This window comes from Gymnoscopelus microlampas (assembly GCF_963454915.1).
Source record: "Gymnoscopelus microlampas genome assembly, chromosome: 15".
Lineage (NCBI taxonomy): Eukaryota > Metazoa > Chordata > Actinopteri > Myctophiformes > Myctophidae > Gymnoscopelus > Gymnoscopelus microlampas.
Window position 1 is genome coordinate 13,189,438 of NC_139952.1, and position 13,341 is coordinate 13,202,778.

Genomic DNA, 13,341 nt, shown 5'->3' on the forward strand with positions numbered 1-13,341 from the left:
CTTTCACTTCTACTCCGCTGCATTTCAGAGGCGAATATTGTACTTTTACTCCACTACAATTATTTGAAAGCTTTAAGTTACTAGTTACTTTGTAGATTTTGATTATTATTACAAAACATACAGTAACCACTTCAGCCCTATGTAAATTTCGGCCATTTGAAAATAGCAGATCTACAAGCTCACAATGCGTCGCGATGCGACGCATTGTGAGCTTGTAGATCTGCTATTTTCAAAGGATTTTTATGAATTTTATACATGAATTTTGTACTCGTTACGCGTACTTTTCCTTTTGATGCTATCAGTACATTTTGATACCACTACTTTTGTACTTTTACTCCTTTAAATTTGGAATTCCAAATGTTTACTTGTAACAGAGTATTTCAACATTGCAGCATTGTTACTTTAAAATATTTGAGTACTTTTTCCACCACTGGCCTCTGCTGTGTGTGTGTGTGTGTGTGTGTGTGTGTGCGCGTGTGCGTGCATGCATGCGCGCGTGTGTGTGTGTGTGTGTGTGTGTGTGTGTGTGTGTGTGTGTGTGTGTGTGTGTGTGTGTGTGTGTGTGTGTGTGTGTGTGTGTGTGTGTGTGTGCGTGCGTGCGTTACCGATGCAGCGCGGCTGCGTTCCACTCCAAGTGCCGTCGCTCTCACAGAGCCTGGTTGCGGTGCCGACCAGGAGGAGGGGCGGGGCACAGCTGAAGGACACTTCTGATTGGTATATGAAACTCCGCCCCTCTCTGAACCCACCAACAGGAATGCCTGGGTCACCACAGAACTTGGCTAAAGGCACAGACACACACACAGATTAGAGAAAAACGATACAAATAAGCCGTCTTCTCTCATATCTGAAGAACGAAATGTTTAACGAGAGAAGCAACGTGCGTGCTCCAGTTTGGATGCATCTGTGTGTTGTTACATATCGTCTCTGGAAACCTCAAAATGTCCAAAACGTTAACTTTTCAGGATTCCAATAAAAAAAATTGCAAAAGTAGCAGATCTACAAGCTTTGTCAATTTCAGCCAATCAGGAGAGAGCACCCATTTATCAGCTTCACGTTGATAGTGATCCAGTTCCAATTGTGTCTGCTCATTTATTTGTGTCAACACTTCCAATTTCATTTGTTTAATCTGTATCCTGACTGAGTTCTCTATCCTGATTGGATGAAATTGGTATCCTGACCTGAAAATGCATTTTCTGTTTAAATAAAGAGCTGGAGAGACATGGAAGACTCCTGGTACTGAACAAACACTCTATAGCTATGAGTACTATCAGAATATAGAGCTATTTAACACTTATTTTAGCCAAAGAAAATCACTTACCCTACCTTTAACCCTTTAAGACCTGAAGCCGATTCTACATGTCTCCTAAATCTCAACTGTTTTCTGAAAAACCTGTTTCCATATCAGTGGTGCTCAATCTTTTTCATGTCAAGGACCCCCAAAATGATATGTATTTGGCCGCGGACCCTCATCAACATATGTTGTTCCAGGGACCCCCAGAAGCAAAGATTTGAGTTAAAAATATTCGCTTTAAAATAATATATATTCAAAGATTTGCACACATGTTCACGATTTTTCAAAAATAGCAGATCTACAAGCTCATAGCGCGGCACTCGGTGCCGCGCTATGAGCTTGTAGATCTGCTATTTTTGAATAGCCCAAAGTGTAAAATAATGCTTTTTAGCTCAAATCTAAAAATGACACAGTTCCAGGTATTAATGGGTTAAAACATGGAGATTGGAGGTTTCTGCCCGACATCGACGAATATGCACAAGCGATGCGTTGAAATGCCTGTGTGTGTGTGTGTGTGTGTGTGTGTGTGTGTGTGTGTGTGTGTGTGTGTGAGTGTGCAGTGTACTCACGTAAGCACTGCGGCAGCATGCCGTTCCAGGTGCCGTTGGCCACGCAGGTGAGGATGGCCGGGAAGGAGAGCTCGTACCCCGGCGAGCAGCTGTAGCTCACGCTGCTGCCCCACTCAAAGTCGGTGCCCTGCAGCGCCCCGTTGCCGATGGAGGTGGGCGCCGCGCACGTCACCGCTGTGCCGTGTAGGAGGGGGGGGGGGGGGGGGGGGGGCAGAGAGAGGGAAGATGGAAGAGAGGGGAGACAAACAACAGAGACTTTTAAAGCAGCGGTAATAGGTGACACCCCCTGAGTAGCATGACGTCATGCTAACGTTATTAGCATATTAGCATCTTAGCTTAGCATTTAGCCCTAATGGTACCCCACTATACTACTCCCCTGGCCCCCCATTCAATGCCGCCCAGCCCAAAGTCAATGTCCTACACCGGCGCCTTTCTTGATGGCCGGGGGAGAGGGGGGGGGGGGGGTACCTCAGTGGTGTAAAGTAACTAAGTGCATGTACTCAAGTACAGTACTTAATTACAATTTTGAGGTATTTTTTACTTACTGGAGTATAGTGTCCAATTTTCAGTACGTGATCTACAAGCTCACAACACATTGTGAGCTTGTAGATCTAGGTAGGGCTGAAGTGGTTCATGTAATGTAATAATTAAAATCTTCAAAGTAACTAGTAACTAAAGCTTTCAAATAATTGTAGTGTAGTAAGTAGTAAAAAGTACAATATTTGCCTCTGAGATGTAGTGGAGTAGAAGTAAAAGTATTGAAAATGGGAAATACCTCAAAATTGTACTTCAGTACAGTGCTTGAGTAAATGTACTTTCCACCACTGCTATTCAGAAGATTTGAATGGCGTAAATGATTATGTTGCAATAGATACATTATACTAATTAGCAGACAATTATATAACAATAAGAACAAGGAATAACTTTATATTTATACAATATGTCTGCAGAACATTAATTGATGTACTTTCTTGCCAGTTAGGCATTGCACCATGCATTTTTTGCATAAAAAAGCTGGACATAATTATACCAAAAAGGGACTTTCCAAAATCTCAGCCAAGAGCATCACACATTTAACAACTTCTTTTCCTTTCAAGTAGAGCAAGAGCTCGCACATTTTGGAATTCTTTCAACAGCTCTCAGTGGTTGAACCTGAGGCGGCTGACCATGGAGAATGTAATTAATTTGTCCATAATTCGCAATCTGGCGTAGGTTCATGTATTGTTCATGTAAATTGTGCTGCTTTTCTGACTGCAGACAGAATAATGTTTTCCTAACTACGTTTCCATAACGTTGAACTCAGGCCCGGATTGGCCGTCGGGAGGACCGGGACTATTCCCGGTGGCCTGCCCTCTAGTGGCCTGCCTGAAAAAAAAAAAAAAACATTTTTTTTTTTTTTTGCATCAAAAAAAAATATCAGGTCAGGCCAGCCATCCACAGCAGCGCGGCGCTTAAGTGATGCAGCAAAAAAAAAAATCTCCTAAGCTCAGGCCAGGCCAACCACAGTCAATTTCAATTCAATGCAGTCAGTGTTGCTTGCAGCTCAGTGCAGCTGCGGGCCTCCCCCCTACCTTTAACCCCCAAAAAGGCCCCCCTTTTGTAAGGCCCCCCAAAAATAAGGCCCCCAAAAAAAAGGGCCCCCCAAAAAAAACGGCGCGCGCTATGCGCGCGCAGGGTGGCCTGGGTGGGCGTGTATCTCCCGGCCAGATTTGGAGTCCCACTCCGGCCCTGGTTGAACTTGCTATAAACGGTGTGAGCATAAAATTAGCAGTGTGTTTACTTTATGTTTACAGAGCGAGCGAGTATAACGTGGCTTTTGTGAGTTCTGCGTTGATTATCATTGTTGGTGAAGTGGACTGCAATAGTATAATAACCAGAGTTATAATGTTCCTGAGGAAACAGTGAGGGATCTGAAAAATCAATGACATCATCCATGGGTAAAATGTAAGTTTTTGAAAGTATGCCACATTTCAAAAAGTTTTGAAACGTCCACAGGATTAGAGAACAAGACAAACATTTTAAAGTTTAAATGAAGCTTCTAGGTGAAAATATGATGGTGCTAGACCGGGCCAACGTTTTGAGAATAATAATAAAAACAGTGAGAAGGGAATAACATAACTGGGCACTCTCCAAAATTGGAAATCGAGCCCACTAATAGCCGTGTCCCCTTTAGTTGTTGTTTTGGGTATTTGCCAAGAACATTTGCACACCTGGAATTCATTGTCTGCATTTAGCCATCCTAACTATTAGGAGCAGTGTGTGACTATTTAGTATAACAGTGCCCAGAGAGCAGTTAGGGGTTAAGTGTGTTAAGCATCGGGGACACTTCGATACCAAGTCTGGAGGAGCCGGGGACCGAACTGGTGACCTCCCGATTCCCAGACGGCCTCTACCTCCTGAGCCATGGACGCCTGAGTGGTAAGTGACATCGTGTTACTTCCACAGATCCAGATGATATAGAAACATACGTTTTTCAGAAAACTGTTGACATTTAGGAGACATGTAGAATCGGCTTCAGGTCTCAATGGGTTAAGATGAAACTATGTGGTAGGATGTACACACTTTTCCTAAATAAAGAATTGCATATGGACAAGTGATTTCCTTTTCATTTCTTTACGATCTTGAAAATCCTGGCTAAAATCCTCTGCTGTTGGCTATGAATCAGAACTTCACGACAGGTGATGGCTTGGCTATGGTTTAACGTTCATTTAACTTTTTCTGTACAGCATTAAAGACATATCCACTCAAGGTTCCATTTAGGTTACAGGTTATTTAGTAGACGTTTATCTAGGATATTTTATGCTCCATCCCATCAAACTATGAAATTCACCCCCCCAGCTATCCAGCTGTCCAATCCCTCTGTGTACTATATGTCTGTCTCAATGGTTGACTTACACAGAAATGTATGGGTCAAAATGTGGTTAATGTAGCAACTCCCCTACAGATGGTTTCAATAATCCTTAATAATAATGTGACGTGTGAAAACATCCAGTCACAGCTGTTTACAACATCAATAATGAAAATCAGCAAGTAACAATGGATAGAAACTGTGTGTAGCATAGCCACCTTTCTGGCTAAGTACAGTAGGTGTTTATAGCCAGGTCAGCACTGGGTATAGGGTAGTGTTGGTTTACCTGTACACATGACATTATGGGTATAGGGTTGTCGGTTGAGTTGGTTTATTGTACATAATACCCAATACCATAATACCCAATACCCATATTATGGGTATTGGGTCGGGTTGGTTTCCCTTTAAATATGGGTATAGGGTTGGTTTACCTGTACATATGGGTATAGGGTTGGTTTACCTGTACATATGGGTATAGGGTAATGTTGGTTTCCCTTTATATATGGGTATAGGGTAATGTTGGTTTCCCTTTACATATGGGTATAGGGTTGGTTTACCTGTACATATGGGCATATTTCCGCTCCAGGTTCCGTTCTGGGTACATGACCTTGCAGGCGACCCATCCTCCTCCATGCCGTATCCTGGTTGACACTGGAAGGACACGTTCTGACCAATCACAAAGTCTTCTCCATAACGAAGGCCATTAGCCGGAACACCTGGATCGCCACAGTTTATCACTATGGAAACAGACGAGGGGGGTGGAGAGGAAAGGATTAATTTGACCCATGATGCTCCTGCATGGGCAAGTCAGCTAGAGTCCATGTTTTTGCTTATCTCTCCTCCATTCCTACACGCGCGCGGGCACACACACACACACACGCGTGCGCACACACGCGTGCGTGCGCACACACACACACACACACACACACACACACACACACACACACACACACACACACACACACACACACACACACACACACACACACACACACACACACACACACACAGTACCTTCTCCTCAAGATAGGCAATTTGTGAGACTTGTGATCAGATTGCATTGCAACAAAGATGAGGAAAAAAGTCTGCGCTCTCGTTAAATAGTCCCAATCAACAGGTATTGTAGTCAGGTGCGTAAGCCAAACGTAATACAAGAAAGGCAAAAAGAAACACGTCGAAAAAGGGAATGTCCATCGTCCACAGAGGTTGTTCAGATGCAAAACAAATATGTTTTTTAATCCGATTATTTTGTGTCGTCCTCGCATGTTCTTCCATGTATTCTCCCCCAGTGAATGAAGCCGTAGTGAAGCTGAACTATGTAGATGGGAACGGTCTGGGACCCATTTAAGGAGCGTTAGGGTTCCCTAGGCCATACTTAGCGAGCACTGTCCTTCATAGCTAATAGGCAGCTTAAATACTTTTAAACCCCACCAGACCCTGTGATGCCTGTTAATAGCTATGGTGTAATCTGCTGTAACGGCCACAGACGACAATTTCCTTAAGTCAGGGCTTCTTAAAACTTTTTTCATCCATCTTCACAGAATTTGGTTTTCTCACCGCTCAACACACTCGTGCTGTTTTTATACGTGTTGGACCTGAATTGAGTAGATTTTGTTTATTTTCCTGGCTGGGACATGGCTTTCTTTTCTTTTTTTAACCCATTAATACCGGGAACGCATCCGTGTAACCACTTTAACCATTATTTTATACTTTGGATATTCAAAAATAGCAGATAAGCGCATGAGCCTGTAGATCTTCTATTTTAGAAAAATCGGGAAATGTTTTGCAAATCTTTCAATATATATATATTTTTAAAGCGAACATTTTTAACTCAAATCTTTGCTTCTGGGGGTCCCTGGAACAACATATTTTGAGATGGGGTTCCGCGGCTAAATGCATATCATTTTGGGGGTCCTTGACATGAAACAGTTTGAGAACCACTGATTATAGCAACATACGTTTTTTCAAAAAACTGTTAGTATTTAGAAGACATTTGTAGAATCCCCAGAAGCAAAGATTTGAGTTACAAATGTTCGCTTTGAAAAATCTACATTCAAAGATTTGCATAAATTCCCACGATTTTTCAAAAATAGCAGATCTGCAAAAGAATAGCGCGGCACTCGGTGCCGCGCAATGAGGTGCAATGACGTGTTGTGAGCTTGTAGATCTGCTATTTTAAAACATTTTAGAACTTTTACTTTTGGTACTTTAAGTACATTTTGATACCAATACTTTTGTACTTTCACTCAAGTACATTTTTAATTGCGGACTTTTACTTGTAACAGAGTACTTCTACATTGCAGTATTGATGCTTTTACTCAGGTAAAACATTTGAGTACTTTTTCCACCCCTGGTTACAGTACCTAAATTAAATTTGCCACCTTGGAACCGAACTGATGCACTGTTTTTGGCATCCGAGAACAAGCCAATCACTTACTGACATAATCATTTCTTTATTAACAGGGTAAAACGACACATTAGCATGCAAACTGGGTCGTTATAGTGCACAGCAAACATACCATGTTGATTCACATTTTGTTCGATGATGGCTTCGTCTGAATTATACAGCAGCCATAAAAGCAGCACACTTGCAGAGGTTGTTTTCCCCTCATGAATTGCATAATGGAGTTCCAAACAAAATCGGCCATAATTAAATAACCATCAATGTTATTCAAGATTCAAGGCTGATTTGATAGCTCTGACCCTTGTTTACCGATATCCATTTAACCAAAAACAAAAAAAAGTACTTAATAATACAGCACAGTAATTCAGAACCAAGCTGAAGGTAGAGGTGCTAACAGGCTGTGAAGGGACGCAGAGTTTGGTGATATGTCTAGAGGTCATTGCACTCAGCAAAATGTAATGGCAATGGTAACATTATAAAATCAATCAATCAATTGATCAATCAACGTCTGTCTGTCTGTCTGTCTGTCTGTCTGTCTGTCTGTCTGTCTGTCGTATCTTATCTACCTATCTATCTATCTATCTATCTATCTATCTATCTATCTATCTATCTTTCTATCTATCTATCTATCTATCTATCTATCTATCTATCTATCTATCTATCTATCTATCTATCTATCTATCTATCTATCTATCTATCTATCTATCTATCTATCCATCTATCTATCTATCTATCTATCTATATATCTATCCACCAGTGGTGTAAAGTAGCTACGTCAATTTACTCAAGTACCGTACTTATACAATTTTGAGGTATTTTTTACTTTACTGGAATATTTCCAATTTTCAGTACTTTTACTTCTACTCCACTACATCTCAGAGGCAAATATGCAAGGGATAATGCATGGGGAGGCAGTCATTATTGAAATTTAAAGCCCGACAGGGCGATTAACCACCGAGGCGCAGCCGAGGTGGTTAATCGCCCTGAAGGGCTTTAAATTTCAATAATGACTGCCTCCCCATGCATTATCCCGCTTATTACACGGCTACTTAATAAATACATAAATAAATTTACCCAAAAGTAACAACAAAACGAAGTATTTCCTTGCTTACGGCAATGAAAGTATTCCATAAGTAGCCTATTGGGCTGGGCGGAGTTTGCCTCGGAAAACAAATGACAAAATAGAAAAAAACTCGCCCCAAAACACACTCGCCCCCCATTCTATATACTGCCGATTTGCCTGTAATACCGCCGGATTTGCCCCGGGGCGACTGTGTTTTGGGGCGAGCGTTTTGGTATTTCCCCCGTAGCCACGATAAACAAGGAAGTGCAGTGGATCAAATAGAATCACTTTTCGGTCATTGCATCGTCTATTTCTCACTTCAAATGTTTTCAAAAACATTCTTGAGAGCAACGTTTAGTTGTAAATGACATGGTTGTTTGTTTACATGGCTGTCATGTTGGATAAAGCATAAAACAAAGCAGCGGAGGTTGATATGAGCAGGTGTTCTGAGTCTCTGATTACACAGCGGTCCGTTATTGAGCTCAGCGGTCATTATCGAGAAATAATGACCGATGACTGACCAATCAGAATCGAGCATTCAACCAAGCCGTGTAATAATGTACTTTAGTTACTAGTTAGATTTTGATTATTATTAGCAAAACATACATTAACCACTTCGGCTCTATACACATTTTGGGCATTTGAAAATAGCCGATCTACAAGCTCACATCTGCTATTTTCAAAAGATGTGCATACATTTGAAAACTTTCAATTCTGCCTCAGTACTTTCTACTTTTGGTATTTTAAGTACATTTTGTTACCAATACTTTTGTACTTTTAGTAGTAGTAAATTCCGAATTTCTGACTTTTTCTGTAACAGAGTATTTCTACATTGCAATAAATGTGCATACTTTTTCCACCACTGCTACCTACATCTATCTATATCTATCCATCCATCCATCCATCCATCCATCCAGTTATAAAGTGATGTCTTACTGGTACAGTTGGGCTGCACTCCTGTCCAGGTTCCATTGGCCTGGCATAGCCTGGTGGTGGCGCCAGTGAGCAGGTAGCCATCCACGCAGGAGTAGATGACAGAGTGAGAAAACGTTGTTCCGTCCAGGCGGTATACTCTACCATTGCTGGGAGTACCAGGGTTACCACACTGGACAGCTGGGGAGAGCGGGTTAGAGAGCCAATTAGCCATTAGACAGAGTGAGAAGGAATGGAAGGGTTCAATATTTCAGCTGTAGAATGGACTATATGCTACAGCTATTTTCAATGGTGTAAAGTGCATTTACTCAAGTACGATTTTACGTTAGTGGAGTATTTCCAATTCTGCGACGCATTGGGAGCTTGTAGATCTGCTATTTTCAAAAGATTTGTATACATTTTATACATTTGAACACTTTTTTGATACATTATTTCTACATTGCAGTATTGATACTTTTACTTAAGTAAGTGCTTTTTCCACCACTGGTTATTTTATTATTTTATTTTTGTGACTTATTTCATATGTGTGTACATAGGCTATAGGCCTACCATATTACAATACTTTAAATAATACTGTACAGAAGCAGCTCAGTGCCTGCTGTATATATGAAAACATTGAGTTTTTGCCTTACATTATGGACACTGTAGATCTGCATTACTATCCCAGACTGCTGCAATTGTCTCCCACAATCATCTTCTCTTAAGCTTAATCTAACTTAATGTAATGCTATTGGTATGCCTTACAGGTAATTGTTGATGGTTATCTTTGCATATATTTACAAACACAGCCCACATTGGCATATGTGTACAAGCCATATTTTTGTCCATTCCAGCCGTTCTTGGAGTTCCTACAATTCTCATGACGCACTCCTTGGCAAGCATAGGCCTGGCATGCCCATATGGTCTACTGCTGCCACTACATCAACCAGATTCAAACTTTATCTCTTTTGGCGTAAACACAGCAAACAAGGACATGTGTCTCTGCCACCGAGGGTAGCTGTTAAAAACCAAAAAGTAAGGGTTTTCACATTGACAGAATTAGCCACAGCGACAACAACGGGGACAAGCTTTCTGCACGATGGTGGTATTTCAGAGACACAGAAGACTTCTCGGTGTTATGGCTGCAAATGACATTAGCCTTATAGGAAACAACGATCGTTTTCCCTTTAACCCATTGAGACCTGAAGCCGATTCTACATGTCTCCTGGTGAAGTAAACATTGAAGATGCTTTGCTACAAGCAGAATCTGCTAGAGCTACTTACAGGCGTTGCAAGATCCTCCTCTTTGGTAATCCTCGGTGGATGGATGGTTTGAGCGTTTCGAGCCCAGCTGTCAGGGTCATCAGCTGGGAGCCATCCTTCCTTGATGTTTCGCCCCTTTCATCCCAGAACATCTCCGGATGGTGGGGCCCGCGGTCAGGGACGTCTCCCTGCCGCTCCCTGCAGCTGGACTCGGGACTATGCATGGCAGGGGCGTCCTACTCCCTGAGCCAGGTCTGGCCCTGGCCGCATACCTTCTGCTTCTTGACTGGCTGTCAGTGGGGCTAGGATTAGCTTGCTCCGGGGTTCCAACTGTGGGCTCTCTTCAGCCATATCCATCTAGATGTAGTCTCGGCTACAGTGGCTATCTCCCCAGTGGCTTTCTTCAGTTGCTTAGGATCCAACCCAATCTTCTGCAAGAAGTAGCGCACTGATGTTGCTGGGAAACCACGGCAGCCAACTTCGATGGGGAATAGTGAGGCGTGCCATCCTTTAATAAGAGCCTCATCAATCAAATCCTGGTACTTGGCTTTCTTCAGTTGGTGAGAGATGGCTAGCCTGTCCTCCCAGGGCACAGTTAGTTCTGCTACCAAGATGGTTTTCGTGCTCCTGGACAGTAAGATCATGTCTGGTCTGAGAGAAGTCACAGCCACCTCTTCTGGAAACACAAGCTTCTTTTTAAGGTCTACTTGCATCTCCCAGTCAGAAGCTCGGTGTAAAATGGAAGGTGGTTTCTTGGCAGCTCTCCTTGCCTTAGGAGCCTTTTCTCCTTGCCTCTGGAATTGGACGACTTCTGGTGGTGGTGCCTGATGTTTGTTGGCCATGGCCCTCTGCAGTTCCGTCCATTTGGCAACTTCTGCAAGGACCTTATCATGTCTCCACCTGTATCGGCCATCTCCCAGTGCTTTGGGACATCCCGATAAGATGTGATTCAGGGTACAGAGGGATGCTCCGCACTGCTTACAGGATGGATCCTCTTCTTTCCCCCAGATCTTTAGGTTGTTTGGGGTTGGTAAGAGGTCGGCCACTGCCCGCAGGAGGAAGGACAACTTGCCCTGGTCTGTACCCCAGAGTTCCTTCCAGGACAGTGGACGATCCTGTGCCTTGTCCCACTGCATCCATTGTCCTTGGACTGCAAGCCCTGTCGCCTTTACACGGCGGTCTTCTTCTGCTGTCTCCCGGACCCTCTGCACCAGAAGTCCTCTCCTTCCTTTGGCGTTAGATTTGCTCCACCTCTTGGTGTTGTAGTGTCCAAGTCCCAGTCGCCCTTGACAGACCACCCCGACAATCTCCTGGTGCCTCCAGTGTGCTTCTGCTTCCTTCACTGCTTCCTGGGGTTTCCACTTCCTGCCGCACTTGATGGACTTATTAGCGTATCTGACTTTCTCATCCTCAGATAGAAGCAGTGTACTGACTGCTCTTGCCTTAGTGGCTTTGAATTCTTCAACCACTGATGAGACTGGTAGGCTGAGCTTAGATGTCTTGCTGTACAAGTTCACTGCGCTGAACGATGGGGGGACTCCCAGCCATTTTCGTACAAATTTGCTGCACAGTCTCTCCATTGCCTCCACCTGAGTCATGGGGAAGTCATACAGCAGGAATGGCCATTGCAGTCTAGGTATGATGCCATACTGGAAGCACCACACCTTAAACCTTCCGAGCAGCTGGCTGTGGTCGATCGCCTTGAGCCAAGTGTTTAACTGAGCCACAGTGTTATGGAGGTTTACACCGTCCTTCAGGGTGCTGTCATAGTTCTTTCCAAGGCATCTGATATCTTGGTCTTGTATGGTTGGGATCTCCGACCCTTGAATACAGAAGATGCTCTTTGTCAGCTTTCCTTTCAGTATACTTAGGCTCCTAGATTTCTTTGGGTTGAATTGCATTCGTGACCAGGTGGCCATCTTCTCCAGAGAGCTTAGGATCCAGCGTGTTCCTTGGATCGAGGGAGTCATCACAGTTACATCATCCATGAAAGCTCTGCAGGATGGATGTCTTGTGTCATCGTTTGCTTTTGGTCCTCTACATTGCATTCCTGCTGCCTTCAGTAGGAGGTTCATGGCAGCCACAAACAGTACCACAGATATTGTGCATCCTGCCATGATGCCCTTCTCGAGTCTCTGCCATCTTGTGGTGGTATCTCCCACGGTGAACCTCATCTTCAGTGAATCCATGTGAGACATCACCAGCTTGGTTACCTCAGATGGGACTTGGTAATGTGCCAGTGATTTCTGGATCAACTGGTGGGGTACGCTTGGGTAGGCCTTGGCGAGATCTAGCCATACGACTGAGAGAGTGTTGTTATTGCTCTTTGTTTCCTTGATGATCTGGCTGATCGCTGATGTATGCTCCAGACATCCGGAGTATCCTGGGACTCCTCCTTTTTGGACACTTGTGTCGACGTACTTGTTGGCAATTAGGTAAGATGTTAATCGTTTTGCAATGATGGCCCAGAATATCTTCCCTTCAACATCTAGGAGGGAGATCTCTCGAAATTGGTCAAGTCCTGCTGCGTTCAGTTCTTTGGGGACAAAGCATCCCTCGGCGAGTGTCCAGAGCCATGGTTCCTGCTTCTTTTTCCAGAGCGTCCTGATAAGCTTTGCCAGCCTCTTCAGAAGCGATGGACAGTTTTTGTAGATCTTATATGTGGTGCCCGATGGTCCTGGAGCAGATCCTGCTCTGGCTTTCTCCACTACTGTCCTTACATCGTCGAGGGTGAAGTCTTCCATGTTAAAGGGGATGTGTGGCTTGAGTATTGGCAGATGGAATGGGCAGTCCTCCAGTGGAATATCTCTGCTGGGATCGCTATGGGCTGCTGCCACACTATCCTCCACTTCTTCCTTTGAACATGTCAGTCTTCCACTTTTTTGGCTTTCCAAGAATGTTAGCTGTAAACTGGAAGGGATTGTTGAAGAAAGACTTTCTCTGTCTGCGCTTCTCACTCTGCTTTCTCCGGCTTGTCTCCGTCTTTCGAAG

The 13,341-nt window shown here is 43.5% G+C and overlaps 1 protein-coding gene across 1 annotated transcript in view; it reads right to left on the reverse strand.

Annotated features, from left to right (window-relative positions):
• The window catches only part of csmd3b (CUB and Sushi multiple domains 3b), a gene marked incomplete at its 5' end in the record, with an annotated part of 624,567 nt that overhangs the window by 20,512 nt on the left and 590,714 nt on the right, over positions 1-13,341 (reverse strand). The window contains 4 exons of the mRNA XM_084079659.1: positions 606-779; positions 1,861-2,034; positions 5,266-5,445; positions 9,112-9,288. Coding sequence (XP_083935785.1) covers positions 606-779; positions 1,861-2,034; positions 5,266-5,445; positions 9,112-9,288 — 705 coding nt within the window. The remainder of the gene's footprint in view (positions 1-605; positions 780-1,860; positions 2,035-5,265; positions 5,446-9,111; positions 9,289-13,341) is intronic.